Here is a 17,469-nt window from a genome sequence, read left to right on the forward strand (position 1 = left end):
CTAATAAATGAATTCAGCAAAATTGCAGGACACAAAGTCAAAACACAAAATCAGTTGTATTTATATTTATGTACACTAACTCAGCTATCTGAAGAGGAAATTGAGAAAATAATTCCATTTACAGTAATAGTACAAAGAATAAAATACAGATATTCCTCAACTTATAACAGATTTATGTCTTAAACCTATTGTAAAGTCGAAAAATTTTTTAGTCAAATTATCATAAGTTGGAGGTCTATCTGTACTTAAGAATATTCTTAAGTACACATGAAAGACTTAAAACACTGACAACTACAAAATGTTAAAAGAAATTAAAGACACTGGGCGCGGTAGCTCACACCTGTAATCCCAGCATTTTGGGAGGCCAAGGCGGGTGGATCACTTGAGGTCAGGAGTTCAGGACCAGCCTGGCCAACATGGCGAAACCTTGTCTTGGCTAAAAATACAAAAATTAGCTGGATGTGGTGAGGTGCACCTGTAGTCCCAGCTACTCAGGAGGCTGGGGCAGGAGAATTTCTTGAACCCAGAAGGTGAAGATTGCAGTAAGCTGAGATTGCACCACTGCACTCCAGCCTGGGCGACAGAGTGAGACACTGTCTCAAAAAAAAAAAAAAAAAAAAAAAAAAGACAAAAATAAATGGAGAGATGTGCCATGCTCATGCAAGACGTAAGATGTGACCATTACCTAAAGCAATCTACAGATTCAATCCCTATTAAAATGCCAACAAATTTTTTTTTTTGCTGAAATAGAAAAATTTATCCTAACGTTCATAGAATCTCAGCAGACTCCAAAGAGCCAGAACAGTCTTGAAAAAGAAGAAGAAATATGAAAGCTTCATAATTCCTGACTTTAAACCTTACTACAAAGCTGCAGTAATCAAAACATTGTAGTACTGGTATAAAGACAGACGTATAGACCAATGGAATAGAATACAGAGCCTTAGCAATAAGTCCTTGCATACAGTGGTCAAATTATTTTCCACAAGGATGCCGTTACCATTCAGTGAGGGAAAAAGTGTCTTTTGTGCTAGGAAAACTGGACATACAAATCAAAAGAATAAAGTTAGACCCTTAGCTAATGATATACAAAACTTAACCCAAAATGGATCAAGCTTAAACTTAAGACCTTAAACTATAAAATTCCTAGAAAAACAGAATAAAGTCTTCATGACATTGGATTTGGCAATGATTTCTTACATAAGACACTAAAATCACAGGCAACAAAAGAAACAATAGATAAATTAGGCTACATCAAAATTTAAAACTTCTATTAATTAAAAGAAACATTCAACAGAGTGAAAAGGCAGCCTATGGAATGGAAAACATTTGAAACTCGTATCTGGTAAGGGTTAATATTTAAAACATAAAAATAACTCCCACAGCTCAATAATAATAAATATCCTGGTTAAAAAATGTGCAAAGGACTGGGCGCGGCAGCTCACGCCTGTATTCCCAGCACTTTGGGAGGCCGAGGTGGGCAGATCACAAGGTCAGGAGATCGAGACCACCCTGGCTAACATGGCGAAACCCCGTCTCTACTAAAAAACACAACAAATTAGCCAGGCGTGGTGGCGGGCGCCTGTAGTCCCAGCTACTCGGGAGGCTGAGGCAGGAGAATGGCGTGAACCCTGGAGGCAGAGCTTGCAGTGAGCTGAGATCACACCACTGCACTTCAGACTGGGAGAGAGAGCGAGACTCCATCTCAAAAAAAAGAAAAAAAGTGCAAAAGACTTGAGTAGACATTTCTCCAAAGAAGATAAACAAATGACTGATAAGCACATTAATGATTAGAGCAATGCAAATCAAAACAGCAGTGAAATAGCTCACAGCCATTAGATGTCTGCTGTTGAACAGGAAATGACAAGTGTTGACGAGGATTTAGAGAAAGTGGAATCCCTCTGCAGTGTTGTTAGGAATGGGAACTGGTGCAGCTACTAAAACAGTATGACAGTGCCACCCAAATTAAAAGTAGAATTACCGGCCAGGTGCGGTGGCTCACGCCTGTAATACCAACACTTTGGGAGGCCAAGGTGGGCAGATCAGGAGGTCAGGAGATCGAGACCATCCTGGCTAACACGGTGAAATCCATCTCTACTAAAAATACAAAAATTAGCTGGGCGTCATGGCGCACGCCTGTAATTTCAGCTACTGGGGAGGCTGAGGCAGGAGAATTGCTTGAGCCTGGGAGACGGAGGTTGCAGTGAGCCGAGATCATGCCATTGCACTCCAGCTTGGGCGACAGAGCGAGACCGTCTCAAAAAATAAAATAAAAGTAGAATTACCATACGACTTAGCAGTTCGACTGAAAAGAATTGGAAGCAGGGGCTTGAAGAGAGATTTGTACACCCAAGTTCATAGCAGCATTACTCACAGTAGCCAAAAGGTGGAAGCAACCCAAGTGTCCATTCACAAATGAATGGATCAACAACTAGGTAGTCTATCCATCGAGTGGAATATGGTTTACCTTAAAAAGGAAGGAATTCTGACACATGGTACAGCAGGGATGGACTTTGAGGATATTATGCTCAGTGAAATAAGCCTGTCACAAAATAACAAATGCTGTATGTTTCCATTTAGATGTGCTATCAAGATACTCAAATGCATAGATACAGGAAGTAGAATTGCGGTTGCCAGGGGCTGGGAGGAGAGAAAAATTGGGAGGTAATGTTTAATGGATACGGAGTTTGTTTGGTAAGATGAAAAGAAGTTCTGGAGATGGATGGTGGTGATAGTTATGGAACTAATGTGAAGGTACTTAATAATGCCACTTAACTGTACACTCTTTTTTTTTTTTTTGAGACAGAGTCTTGCTCTGTGGCCCAGGCTGGAGTGCAGTGGCATGATCTCGGCTCACTGCAAGCTCCACCTCCCAGGTTCACGCCATTGTCCTGCCTCATCCTCCCTAGTAGCTGGGACTACAGGCACCCACCACCACGCCCGGCTGATTTTCACCATGCCCGACGAATTTTTTGTATTTTTAGTAGAGACGGGGTTTCACCGTCTTAGCCAGGATGGTCTCGATCTCCTGACCTCGTGATCTGCCTGCCTCGGCCTCCCAAAGTGCTGGGATTACAGGTGTGAGCCACTGCGCCCGGCCCAACTACAGTGGTTAAAAATGAGTTCAGAAAATCCAATATCTGATTAATACAAATTCCTTAAAAGAAAATAGAGGAGATGGGGGAGGAGGGAATTAGCAAGGAAGTTACATAAGAAAATTTCCCAGAAATGAAAGATTGCATCCTTGGATTGGAAGGGACTGGCACAATAATTTAAAAAAGGCCTGTACAGATTACCTCCTTGTGCAGCTGCAGCATGTTGGTAATGCAGAGGACATCAAACCCTCTAGCGGGAAACCTGGGTCACAATAAAAGGATCAGGAATCACAGCAGTAGATGCCTCAGCGGCAGCTCTGATGTAAAAAAAAAAAGGTGGGGTGGGGCCTCCCAGATCTGAAGAGGAACTGATTTTGATTGTCTACTTCAAATTTTTAGTTTTATCTTTATTCAAGTTACTTATGCATACAATTTGAATATTCAAATGGTTCTGTCTTTTTTTTTTAATAGCAAACCCAATGAACCCCTTTAATTTTCAAGGCAAACATTATTTTAGCTGTTTCATTTGGTATTTATCTGTGTGTCTTTAAATTCCGTGGTTTTAGGCATTCTCTGCTGGTTCTTCCCTAAGCCTGGTGGGTGAGTCTGGGCCCTGTGCTTTGTGAGGTCTTGCCTGCTTTCAGTGCTGCTCCTAGCTGGGCCATGCAGGAGCACTCCATTTCCTTTTTGTTGGCACAACATTTTGTTTTCACTTTTTTTTTTTTCATCTTGCTCTGTGGCCCAGGCTGGAGTGGAGTGGCACGATCTCAGCTCACTGCAACCTCCCAGGCTCAATCGATTCTCCTGCCTCAGCCTCCTGAGTAGCCGGGATTACAGGCGCATGCCACCACACCCGGCTAATTTTTGTATTTTTTAGTAGAGACAGGGTTTCACCATGTTGGCCAGGCTAGTTTCGAACTCCTGACCTTAAGTGATCGCATGCCTCGGCCTCCCAAAGTGCTGGGATTACAGGCATGAGCCACCGCGCCCAGCCATGTTTAACTTTTTAAGAAATTGCCAAACCGTTTTCCAGTTTGGTGTGAATCCTGTAGATTCATATATATCTTTTCTTTTTAAGTACCTAGAAGTCCCTCTTTCCTGATGTCCCCTCAGTTGCAGATCTCTATCAGTCAGAGTTCTTTGGCCCCTCCTTTCCCAGATGCCCCTGGTGGTCCTCGCCTGTCAGTGCTGCTGGGCCAGCTTCCGCCTTCACCATCAGTGTGGGAGAATCAGTCACTCTCACTTGTGTGTCTCCTTCTGTTGGGACCTCTGGTGTTTGGTTTTTATATCTTTCCTGTTTTGTTTTATTCCTTCATTTTAGTGGAGTACTGCCCCACTTATGTGGAAAAGGAACATGGGAGACAAAGGTTTGTGTTTCCTTGTTTGCATGTCTGAAGTGTCTTTGTTTTACCTTTGCACATAAGTTTGGCTAGTTTTAGAATCATAAGCTAGAAATATTTTTTCCCATAATTTTGAAGGTTAAGCTTACTCCATTTTTACTCCAACACCAGTGTTGCTGGTGACATAATTTTTGATTCTTTGAACATAACTTGTTTCCTTCCTGGAAATTTTGAGTGTCTTTTGAACCATTGCACTACCTCCTCAGTGGGTCTTTTCATCTTAGACTCATGCCTTACAGCTTAGGGAAAGGGATCACTTTCCTGTTCTCTGTTTTATTCTGTTTTCTTCCCTGTTGCCTTTTTCTGGAACTCTTTATTATTGGGAATTGGAGCTCTTGGATTGATTCCCAGTTTTTGTTTTCTCCTCTGCAGTTTTCCATCTCTTTGATTATTTTACTTTTAGTAGGTTTCTATAACTTCTGCCAAATCTTTTTTTTTTTTTTTTTTTTGAGACGGAGTCTCGCTCTGTCGCCCAGGCTGGAGTGCAGTGGCACAATCTCGGCTCACTGCAAGCTCCGCCTCCCGGGTTCACGCCATTTTCCTGCCTCAGCCTCTCCGAGTAGCTGGGACTACAGGCGCCCGCTACCACGCCTGGCTAATTTTTTGTATTTTTAGTAGAGACGGGGTTTCACCGTGGTCTCGATGTCCTGACCTCGTGATCCGCCTGCCTCGGCCTCCCAAAGTGCTGGGATTACAAGCGTGAGCCACCGCGCCCGGCCAACTTCTGCCAAATCTTTTATGAGTTTTCATGTTTGCTGTCGTGTTCAGTTTTTTTTTTTTTTTTTTTTTTTTTTTTTGAGACAGGTCTCACTCTCACTCAGGCTGGAGTGCACTAGTGTGGTCATAGCTCATTGTAGCCTCAAACAGCTAGGCTCAAGCAGTCCTCTTGTGTCATCCTCCTGAGTAGCTGGGACTATAGGTGTATGCCACTATGCCCAGCTAATAATTTTTATTTTTATTTTTCATAGAGACAGGGTCTCGCTGTGTTGCCCAGGCTGGTCTGCAACTCCTGGCCTCAAGCAATCCTCCTGCCTCAGCCTCCCAAAGTGTTGGGATTACAGGTGTGAGCCACTGCACCTGGCCTCCTGTTCATTTGTACAAGAACATTTTCAGAGGCGAGTAATGATGGATAGTGTTGTCTGCATTTTCTTTTTTTCTTTTAATTTTATTTATTTATTTTTTAGAGTCTTGCTCTGTTGCCAGGCTGGAGTGCAGTGGTGCGATCTCAGCTCACTGCAACCTCCGCCTCCTGGGTTCAAGCGATCCTGTTGCTTCAGCCTCCCGAGTAGTTGGGACTACAGGTGCGTGCCACCACGCCCAGCTAATTTTTTGCATTTTTGGTAGAGATGGGGTTTCACCACGTTGGCCAGGATGGTCTTGATTTCTTGACCTGGTGATCTGCCCACTTCGGCCTCCCAAAGTGCCGGGATGACAGGCGTGAGGCACCGCGCCCAGCCCATGCTTCTTCTTAATAGCACCCTTTTCTTGTTTCATGAGTACAGTAGAACCTGTCACTCTGAGGATGTTAATGGCCTGTTTTTGGTTTTAACTTTTTGTCTCTGTACTTGTTTCTTCTGTGCTATTTTCCTCTGTGGTTTTGGTCTCTGCCTCAGAGGTTTGGTAGTCCTTGCCTTTCTGCTCTGTGTGGCTGAGGGACTTGAAGCTCTGTGCACATGGGCCTCCCTAGAGGGTGAACCAGCTGGATATGTTTCATTGGGAATCTCCTCCTGTTGGGGACTTTCTTCTTGACCTGGTCAGATTTTTTCCATAAAGGACCATTTCCTATCTGCCTGGAGCCTGGGGTTCTGAGAGCTTAGTGGAAGAAAAATGGCGATGGGGAATCTGTCCTCTCTTCCCTGAGTAAAGAACCCTGATTTTCAGCTGAACTAGTGTCCCCTAACTCAGACACCACCTGTTTTATCTTCTTACCAGTTAACTCTTGATTTGTTTACTGCTTGAGTTGTGGGAGGAATCTGGGTGGGTCCACCTGCCTTGTCCCTGCCTCCACCTTTTAATATGAGTAATTTCAGATCTATAGAAAAGTCACAAGAATAGTGCAATAAACACTCCTGTAGCCTTTACCTGGGTTCACCAGCTGATAGTGTCCTGCCGCACCTTTACCTGGGTTCACCTGCTGCAGTTGCTCTGTGTTTTTCTTCTGAACCCTTTGAGAGGTTACAGATATTATGACATTCTACCCCTAAATATTATCATCGAAAAACAAGAACAATCCTCTACAGAAGCCTTTGCACATGCAAGAAATTTACTGTAGTACTATTCTGTATAATTCATATTCAGACTCTTTTCATTATCCCCAGAACATCCTTTACAGGTTTCTTTCCCCTTTTAATTCAAGATTTATTCAAGGATTATGTAAGTATGTTATTGCTGTATTGCTTTGTTCTTTAATCTCGAAGTATTCCCAGCCCTCTTTTGCAGGGGGCTTTGGGCGTCTTTCATGACATTGCTGTATTTGAAGAGTCCAGGTCAGTTGTTCTGTAGAATGGCCTTCAATTTGGACTTGTCTCTTTCTTCAGGATTAGCTTCAGGTGATACTTTTTTTTTTTAGGTAGCAATACTATGTAAGTCATAAATTATCAAATCACGAGGCCCAAGGTCATTTTGTCTCATTATTGGTGATGTTAAGTTTCATCACTATTGTGAATATTTCTTTCCCTTTTTGTGACAAAAAGTAATTTGTGAATAAATAGTCTGTGGAGTGGTATTGTAGGTGTTCTCCCTGATTCTGTTTCCTTGTTGAACTTGCTCTCCAGTGTGTTCCTGTGCTGGGGAAGCAGCAGCCTGGCACTCCAGTGGTGCTGGAGGCAGGAGGGGCACATGTGCTCCGAGCTGCACAGGTCATGGGGCCCAGAGTCGGAGCAGATGTGGCTCTGGGTGCTACAGTGACCCCTGCACCAGGTCCCCAGCTAGGCTGTGAGGCAGGGCTGCTCGGGTCCCGGGTGGAGGTGGAAGGGGCCCCCCAGCTTACCAAAGGCTGGCCTTCCGCAGGAAGAGGGACATTCTCTACCGTCAGAGGCAGGCCTGAGAGGTCTGTAAGGGTTCTGTCCTGTGCTATGCACATTCCCCAGCCTGGTCCCCAGACTCTCCCCCAGGACACTGTCTGACATCAGCATCATCTTGACAACCAAGCCCTTCCCCTTCTTGCTGGCAAAGGCCTGTGTCTGTGCTGGCAGGTTTCCATGGTGGGCCCAGAATGGGCATTGAATAAACGTGGGGGTGAGGGGATGAATGTGAGCATTTGGATATGAAGATGCATGATGGAAAAAAGAAAGGGCTCACAATTGCCACCTGAACCCAGAGAAGCCTGCTCAGCAGAGTAGTGTCCTTTATCACCATTTGGCTTTCTGGTTATGTTTCGGAAATATTTCACCTGGTCTCCCACCAGGGGGCAGATGGCTTCACTCAGTCAATATGCAACGACGTGGTCTTTGGCGCCCATGTGACCTGGCTGCACTCTCCCTCTGTTACCTCTTCTTTCTCTTCCCTTTCCTTTGCCCTCAATTCATCTTGTCTTTCTGTGAGCAATTTTACCAGGTGCTGTGCTTGGCTTGGGGAAAAGGCCAGGATACAAACGGGAGCCACAGGTCTTGCCCATTTGAGCAGAGGGAGATGTTGAATTTAAGTTCAGTGACATTCTCCAGCCACACCCAGGCCTGGCCTCAGGTTTGTCCCAGATATGTCTGCCTTTGCCCTTTGCCAAAGCTGCTCCATCTGCCAGGAAGCCCCTCTGTTCTTTCTCAGCTTCCAGTCTCAGGCCCAGCTCCTCAGAAGCTCAGGTGGCTCTTCCCTTCTCCACCAAGTGCTGATGCCCCATCCCAGTGGCTGCATCCCTGCATCAGAGCTACCAGTGAGTCTGTGCGTCGGGTCTCCTACCCAGTGTCGGGTGCTGCAGGTAGCATGGCACAGGACATGGGACCAGTCCTAAAGAGCTGATGGTCCCCCAGTACTGCGTGTTTACAGCATCAGGCCTGTCGTGGTGCCAGTTACTGTCCCACACTGAGGTCCTTAGGTTGTATTTTGGGGTGGTAAAGTACCCCAAAGGCACCTCTACCAAAAAACACAAGCCTTGAAGATGCTTCTCCCTTTGAGGTCTTCACTTTGTGTTGAAGGTATCTCGGACACAGGTAGCATATTTTGTATTTTAGTGATTCCCAGTTGAATAGCAACCCATCCCCATCACATGCCTGACAGGAGCTATGGAACTATGCTTATTGAGTACTGAGTGAGTATCCTGAGTCTCAGAAATAGGACTACATACAGACTTGTGTACAAGGTGTTTAAGGCAGCCTTTTGTAGAATAATGAAAAAAATGCAAACAGCCTAACCTCAAACCATAGAGATTATGGGAACGAAAGAAATCCATTCGTGGAATACTATGCAGCCATCAAAAGTCATGTTCCTAAGCCCATTAAAAAATATAGAAAGTTGTTTATAGTCTTAAGCTTACAAAGCAAGTCGTGAAATGGAGGGTCTGATGTGACCCAGTATTCGTAAAGATTTGTGTAGAAAAGAGACTTGGTGAGGGGGCAGATGCTCACATAGTTCAGTACGGCCTTTGTTGTTTATTGTCTTTTCAAACTTTTGTATTTTTCAAGCATTTCACATTGAATGTTTGTTACTTTATCATGAGAAAAAAAGCATGTGGATTTTTTATTAAATAAAAACCATTGCAAAGTCTATGACACTAGCAGAACCAACCTGCTGGAGAGGGGCTTGTCAGGTGGGGCTGACTGCCGGCTCAGGTTCAGGGAAGGTGGCTTTGCAGGAGGCCTAACCCTCCCTGTGACCTCCTTTTGGGAGCCGAGACCCCACTCAGCCATCTGCAGCCACAGTGCACTTGCTGGCAGGCGTCTGTCTGTGTGCAGCCTTGCAGACCAAGTTTGTTTCCCATTTGACCTGACCTTGTACCTGATGCCCTTCATGACACATCAAGGTACACCTGTACAGACACAGTGGGAGGTGGGCGGGCCCATGAGGGCCCTCTCCCCTGCATCATGGCCTTGGGTAAGTCACTCCCCTTCTCTGAGTCTGCCCCTCACCTTGTGAGACAGGAGGAGCGTGGTTCTCCTTTTTCACAAGGGGATTGGAGGACAAAAGAGAGTGTGTGTGGGTGGAAGGACTGGTGTGCAAATTACTATTAGATCATGCTGCATAAAACTATAGTTATTTCCTCATCTTCAGCTGCCTGTTCACACCTTCTAGCCATGCACCAAGACCTGCTGCACGCCAGGGCCTGTGCCAAGCACCAAAGAGCCAGGCAGGAACATACTGAGGTCCTGGCCTGGAGGCCTTCACAGCCATGGGGGACCAGCAGGCAGGAGGACAGACAGGCAGCTCAGGCCCCAGGACAAGGGCTGCAGAGGAAGGTTGCACACGTGGTCTCCTTCATACTGGGAGAGAAGGCCCTCAAGGAAGGGGCAGGGGCAGCCTGGGCTCTGGAGAGAATTCTTTCATGGGCCATCCCCACGGGGCTGGAGCTGCTGAGGGATTTTAATTTCTGCAGGACCGTTTGCTATGCTAGCAATGACCTGTTAGAAAATGCAATGAAGAGGGCCTCCATTTCACAGTAGTAACTTAAAAAACAAAAACTGCCAAGGCATAATTTTAATAAGAAGCACACGGGACCCATTTGATGCGAGCAGCAGTGTTTCATAGAGCTCTAAAGAAAGCCTGCATTGCCGGACTCTGTGCTACAGGCCCCCACTCCGGCCTTGCAGCCCTGAGTAGGCTGAACCATGCTGGCCAGGGAGGCTGCGACTGCACAGACAGGACTCACAGCACACATCTTTTGCTTTCAGAAGTGACCGGGGAGGCACGTCCTCACCATGGGAAGGAGGCTGTGGATCCACGGCAGGGGCGGGCCAGAGGAGGCGACCCTACGCACTTCCACGCGGTGAACGTGGCACAGCCCGTTCGCTTCAGCAGTAAGTTGCAGACCTGCCCTTACTGGGACACTGGGGAGTGCAAGCCTGACACAACCCCTGCCTCTGCAGCACTACTGTGCTGCGTGAGGGGTTTCTCAAAGCAGCCCTTGGAGACCAGTGAGGAGAATGAATGAGGCTGCATGATGACCCACCCGCAGTCACCCAGCTCTGGAGTGGTGGTATGTGACTCAAGGCCCTGGAAAGTCAGCCGGCTCTGAAGCCAGGCTGCTTGTTCTCACAAAGTGACTGCTTTTCAGGGCCAGAAGGCACTGGCCCTTGGAAATTCCAAAGTTGTATTATTCCCTTTTATAAATGGAGAAACCAGCTCTGAGTTTAGGTACAGTGATAGAATGGGAAGGCTTGACTCCTTATTTATTTATTTATTTATTTAGAGATGGAGTCTCACGCCTGTCACCCAGGCTGGAGTGCAGTGGTGCAATCTCAGCTTACTGAAACCTCTGCCTTCCAGGTTAAGTGATTCTCCTGTCTCAGCCTCCCGAGTAGCTGGGATTACAGGCACGTGCCATCACGCCCGGCTAATTTTTGTATTTTTAGTAGAGACCGGATTTCACCATGTTGACCAGGCTGATCTCGAACTCCTGACCTGAGGTGATCCACCCACCTCAGCCTCCCAAAGTGTTGGGATTACAGGCATGAGCCACTGTGCCCGGGCATTTTAAGAAAATTTTTTAAGGTGATTAGTTATTTAATAAATTACCTATGACACTGAAATTTTAAAGGGGCGTAAGATCATCAACGAAGGTTGAGGGGAGGAAAAACCACCGCTGAAATGGCCCTGAGCAGACGCTGTCAGGCATGAGGTGCCCAGGTACGCCGAGCAGCGGCTGTGGGCCAGGCAGGACTGATACTGGCTGGGCCTGCTGCCCTGCCTTGGGCCTGTCTGCTTGTGTTACTCCTCAGCCCCCAGACTCTCAGCACTGGGGAGCACCTCAGAGGTGACCAGGTCTGCTTCTGGCAGAACCCCCACCAACCCTGGGTGGCCAGAGTGGGGCCAGGTGTTTCCAGGTGGTCACGCATGTCAGTGCAGCTGGAGCAGGGCTGGACATGTCCTGGTGATGCACTTTGTCCCCGGCCTGTGCCCACAGCCCGAAGGGGTCCCCACAGTGGAAGCGTGGTGCACAGGCTTGGTGTGTGAAGACACTGAGGCTGAGAGGCCACCTTTAGGGAAGGGGCAGTTCACAGTGCAGCCCCAGGGGGTCCTGATGCTCAGCTCCGTGTTCTTCCTTCCCCTTGCCTGTCTGTTCAGTTTTGAACAGGCAGCACTTCTGCCTGGGTAGTAAGCGACTCCACCAAGTTCAGAACATAAAGAAGATGAGTCAGTGCATAGAAGCGCTTCCTCCCTCCATGCCCCAGCCAGCTGGCTCCCATCCTGGGATGTCTCCTTCCCTCCATGCCTCAGCCAGCTTCCCTCCCTACAGGGCTTCCTCTCACCTTGCCTGAGATAGGGGCCTGGCCTCTGCCTGCCTCGGTGTCCTCACCTCTCCATGGAGACGGTGCAGAGCCACTGTGGGGCATGTGGTCAGGCTGCACGCATTGGTGTGGCACCCAGGAAACACGCAATGAATGTGCAACACACCTTCTCGAGAGCTGATGCCTTGGGGTTTTTTATTGTTGTTTTGTTGTTTGTTTTTGAGACAGGGTCTCACTCTGTCACCCAGGCTAGAGTGCAGTGGCGCACTTTTGGCTCACTGCAGGCAGTCTGCCTTTTGAGCTCAAGTGATCCTCCAACCTCAGCCTCCCGAGTAGCTGGGACTACAGGTGTGCCCCACCACACCTGGCTAATTTTTTGTATTTTCGGTAGATAGGGGGTTTCGCCATGTTGCCCAGGCTGGTCTCAAGCTCCTGAGCTCAAGCAGTCTGCCCACCTCGGCCTCCCAAAATGCTGGAATTACAGGCGTGAGCCACTGTTGCCAGCCCTCTGATTCCTTGTCTGCACCTAAAGAGCTTCCTTGCACACTCAGGTATACCCTTCACGGTGAGCAGATCGTGCTGTCCAGCTGTGGCCATGCTTAGGGGCCAGGGGTGCCCACTTTTTCTGTAATCTATATGTCTTTGTGAAGAAGTCACACACACACATGCTTACATAATAATACATGGGGATACGTCTCTAGAAGTTTTACTAGTGCCACAAGACATAGATGCACTTTAAAAAGGGCGTTTTTAATTTTACAACTGGCTTTGCTAAAAATTGTCACTCTTCTCCAGTGTACTAATATGAGGTACCCAACATTTGAAGGTTAAAGATTCTATAAAACAGGTCACTGGTGTTACCTAAGGTGAGCTGTAAATTACCAGGCATTCTGGTGTGTGGGTGTAGGAGTCGGAAGTGATGGGTGGAGGAAGTGAGAAGACGCTGGCCAGACTCATTGGTACGCAAGTGCTGGCTGGCTCCTCAGCTTTGCCAGCTGTGGCATTGCCCACACCTTATTTTTTTCGCCTGTGGGAGGCAGGGGCGGGTCACACAGTGTCATGGCTCTCCCAGCTGTTACCCTTTGAGCTGCTGTTTTAGTGGAGGGTTGGCCAGCCCCCACTGCAAATGCTCATGTAAGTAGAAAAGGGAGAGAGGGGAGTGGGCTAGCTGGCAGCAGAGGCCAGGAGAGCTGGGCATTGGAAGCAGGGCCCAAAGTGGGAGCATGGGAGTTGTGCTGTGTTGTTAACCCAGAGAATGAAATCCGCTTTACAAGACTTAATTCAGCAGCCGTTCTTGACTAGTGAATAAATTAAAAGATCTTATAGAAATGAGAGGAGTCACCAAATGTACTTGTATCATTGAATCTGTGTTTTAGAGAAACTTGAGCATTTCTGCAATGTGGTTTCAGAAGTAGAGCTTGTCCTCTTGAGCCTCAGTTTCCCCACTTCTCTAGGGTGATTTACAAGATGTGCCTGTCCCTGATGGAGCACATATAATTTCCATTTTGGAGCTGGATCCTAACTTGGGGGACAACTCCCCTTCTGTCCTTTATGTTTCCTAGGGAAGTGCCCGACAGGGTGGCACCACTACGAAGGCACGGCCAGCTGCTACAGGGTCTACCTGAGCGGGGAGAACTACTGGGATGCCGCGCAGACCTGCCAGCGCCTGAATGGCTCTCTCGCCACCTTCTCCACCGACCAGGAGCTGCGCTTTGTCCTGGCCCAGGAATGGGACCAGCCTGAGCGGAGCTTTGGTTGGAAGGACCAGCGCAAGTGAGTCCTGGATTGGGGACCTGAGGGGCCTGGAGTCAGAGTCTGATGACTACTGAGCACATGGCTTCTGACCACTCAGTAAACTCCTGGGGCACAGCTGGCAGACAACAGGTTGGGAAGACCAGCCTCACCCACTGGAAGCCCAGGAGATCCATGGGTAGGAGTGTGCATCGAGATAGGTGGAGGGTCCTGGGAGCAGGGGCAGGCTGGACTCTGCTGCTACTTTGTGGGACTGTGGGGCAGCCCCTTTCTTTGGTCCCCCTCTCTGTGTACAACTGCAGTTGCTGAGGGCAGGCAGGGGGCTGGGGGTGCTGGCTTGTGTGGGGAGAGCTGCTTGGTGTGGGGCTTCGTGGGCCTGGTGCGAGGGGTGTGCAGTAGGTGGGGGTTCCCCCCGAAAAAGCAAGGGGGCCTTTGCTTCACGATCCAAGCTGGGTTTTGACTCCACAGTTATGCCCTGTGAGAGTTTGGCAAATCACAAGATGGAGTTGTTTTTCCTTCTGCAGCTACAAAGGGAGGAAACTAACTCTTAGCTCACAGGTTGTTGTACTGACCCCATGAGGACAGGCCTGTGAGTCCAGTGGAGATGCAAGAGGGCATAGCCCAGAGGGCAGGGCAGCCCCATCTCTGAGGACAGCCTTGTGGTTGCACAGCATAGGCCAAGGGCAGAGTGTGCCATCCCTGGGCTCCTGCCATGTGGGGAGACCTGCTGATGGGCATCTCCAGGCTTGGGGCTGGAAAGCTGGGCCAAGGGGCACGGACTAGGCAGGAGCTTATGGTGGTCAGCAGATCCCAGTGCAAGGTCCCTTCAGTGCTAGGCCTGCGTGCTCAGGAGCAGGCTGCAGGCCTGAGGTGGGCTGGCTCTGAGCGGGAAGCCATGCAGGTGTTTTCAGCCTCCGTGGTAGTGGATATTTGCAGGGGCTTATGTCTTTATTGAGATGCAGTTCACATGCCATGAAACTCACCTCTGTGGAGTGCCCTGTTCTGTGGTTTTAGCACAGTCACAGAGTTGTATTCATGGGGTTTCATGTCTACCAAGAATAAGATTGTTCTTGCTTAAATTGTGAAAGCTTTACCGGTTTAGCTCATAGAAACGGTCTTGGCAAGAGTTCCCTGAGATAAAACTTTTCCTGCCCTGTGAACTTTCTTATTTTGAATTTTAATGCATTCTAACATGAGTGTCTCATGTTAGAAGCTCGGTGTTTTGGAGGTCAGTATAGCTATTAAAAAACAGTCCCAGCACTTTGGGAAGCCGAGGCGGATGGGTCACGAGGTCAGGAGATTGAGACCATCCTGGCCAATATGGTGAAACCCCATCTCTACTAAAAAAAAAAAAAAAAATTAGCTGGGTGTGGTGGTGTGTGCCTGTAATCCCATCTACTTGGGAGGCTGAGGCAGGAGAATTGCTTGAACCAGGAAGTCAAGTTGCAGTAAGCCAAGATCGCACCACTGCACTCCAGCCTGGTGACAGAGCGAGACTCCATCTCAGAAACAAAAAACAACACAGTCATTGATGGCTGCATCCCTCCTGCCGCTGAGATCTCTGTCTCTGTCTCTGTGCCCTGCAGGTTGTGGGTTGGCTATCAGTATGTTATCACCGGCCGGAACCGCTCCTTGGAAGGTCGCTGGGAGGTGGCATTCAAAGGTGAGCCCTTCTGGTGTGTGGGAGTGTGTGAAGCTGGGCAGAGTCACCCTGATTCGGGGCTTCCCCTCCTCCCTCTCACCCAGTGTTGCCTGGCCTGTAGGGGTGCTGTGCAGGGGACATAGAGAGGGTGAGCCCTAGTTGCAGGGAGGGCTGCAGTCATGGGGCCAGTGCAGCCTGCAGGTCAGGCCCTGCATCATTGGGCTGTGGCTGTCTCTGGAACCCACTGTTGCATCTCACTTTGGCCAGCTTTCTAGATTGTCCCCCGCCTCCTTTTGAAGTTAAGGACCTTGGAGTGTAAAAATGAGCATGCAGAGTGTGCCCCTGGCAGACTGGAGGGGAGGACAAGCTTGCCAGGACAAAGAAGGTCAGACGTAGAATCCAGACCTGAAGGAAACTATCAGGCAGATAGACTTAGAGAGAGAGAGAGAATGAGTGTGCGTGTGTGCATGTGTGTGCAAAGATTTTATGCCAAGCTGCTTGGAAATACCAAGACGATGTAAAGGAAACATGGCTGCTGTTTCCTTTACATTCCCTGGGCTTGGACTTGGCTTGTCCTTCCTGTCCCATTGCCCTGGCACTGGCGAGCTCCTCCTGGACATAGTCGAGCAGTGCCTTCTCCAGCTGCCGCCAGGGCCACACTCCCTCACCCTGCCCCTTGCCTGTCTGTTGGGCTGTACTTTGTGCCTGTGGCTTGAGCTAGGATTTGGGTTCTTTTCATAAACATATCCCTGTCCTGCTGTTGATGTCTTAAGTATCTCTAAGGACAAATGAGGAGTGATGGGCCTGGGGACAGGGTTGAAAAGTGTCAAGGCCTGGGTGGCTGGCTTCCCTGGAGAAAAGAGGGCCCCACAGAGGCGGGGCCATACCTGGCTGCTGGGACAGGACAGGAGCAGAGGTGGGGGCTGCAGAGCCCAGCAGACTGGGGCCACACCTGCTGTCTTGCTCCTGCTCAGGACAGGTGCCACCCTGTTCTCATGACCACCAGTGCCCTCCTGAGAGCCCCAGCCACATTTGCATTCCCCGGCTTTATGAGTGCATTGTTGAGATTGCTATTGACTAATCAATGGCTTCTGGGTTTCCAGGCCCCAGAGTCAAAGTTTGCCTCATAGAGCATAATTCTCCTGGTAGCTTGTCCTCTTGACACTGGTGGTTGAAGGGAAGACATGATTCTGAGTGGGATGACAGCACATTCAGAGTTGGGGACTGGGGGCCCCATGCTTGGTGTGAGAATGGCAAGGGTCCTGGGTGGGCTTTAATGGCCAAGTGCAGCTCAGTGACTCCATTGGAGCATCAGGCAGGAGAGCGAACCTAAAATTTAGAAAAAGATTGAACACGTGTGTTGGTGCTGGCAGCTGCGGCTGGCATAGAGCTCCCTATTTGTGTGGCTCAACGTGCAAGGGGCCCCACAGCATCCCAGAGCTCCACGGAGGTGACTATGTGCCGCTGCCTGCTTGTGCCCAGTTAAATGGATTCGGGAACTCTGTTAGTGGATTTAAATAGTGGTCACAAAACAAATAGTAACAATAATTCTTCTGCTGCAGGATAACTGGCCCTTGATGCAGCTCAACATCATGAGTGGTTCTGGGCTTAAAGAGATTAAAGAAACAAAACCAAATGTGACACATGAACCTTGATGGCGTCCTAGGTTGGGAGGCTTATAAAAAACTTCCACAGGACAATTCAGGAAATGAGTGGGGACTTGTGGAAGATTCATTTTCTTAGGTGCAGCAGTAGGACTGTGGTTGTGTGGTTTTAGGAGCCAGTATCCTGGAGTCTGCAGGGGAGGGGCTCCCAGGGTGGTAGGGCAGAGAGGAGCCAAGCAGCAGGGTGCGGTCAGCGCCGAGGTGGCTCAGGTGCACGCACTCCCCTCTCCATAGTGGCATCGTTTTAAAAATTCCTGTACCAAAAGCAAGCTGCAGGGTGAAGACAGTACTGGGTATAAAACAAGCTAGCAAGAGCACGTCTAGCCCATCCCTTCTCCTGCCTGGGGACGTGGTGCAAAGCAGAGGGCTCATTGGGGTCTGAGGGGTTGGCCCCCCAAAAAATACCCAAAAAACCATGGGAAGTGGATGTAAGTCGTTTGTTATTCATTCTGAACCCTTCCTTGAGAAAATATTATACCTGAGAATATTAGCTAATGATGGTGGGAAGGCCTCACATTAAGATGTTGAAAAATGTTTCTTTCA

The 17,469-nt window shown here is 48.5% G+C and overlaps 1 protein-coding gene across 3 annotated transcripts in view; it reads left to right on the forward strand.

Annotated features, from left to right (window-relative positions):
- Positions 1–17,469, forward strand: part of DGCR2 (DiGeorge syndrome critical region gene 2) — an 84,353-nt gene that overhangs the window by 43,087 nt on the left and 23,797 nt on the right. For 2 of the 3 annotated variants that reach the window (XM_030815879.1, XM_030815881.1), the window contains 3 exons: positions 10,312–10,437; positions 13,431–13,641; positions 15,207–15,283. In XM_030815879.1, coding sequence (XP_030671739.1) covers positions 10,312–10,437; positions 13,431–13,641; positions 15,207–15,283 — 414 coding nt within the window. Of the gene's footprint in view, positions 1–8,254; positions 8,361–10,311; positions 10,438–13,430; positions 13,642–15,206; positions 15,284–17,469 lie in introns of all 3 variants that reach the window. The other variant, XM_030815880.1, reaches the window with a different exon arrangement.

Source organism: Nomascus leucogenys, chromosome 7b (genome assembly GCF_006542625.1).
Source record: "Nomascus leucogenys isolate Asia chromosome 7b, Asia_NLE_v1, whole genome shotgun sequence".
NCBI lineage: Eukaryota > Metazoa > Chordata > Mammalia > Primates > Hylobatidae > Nomascus > Nomascus leucogenys.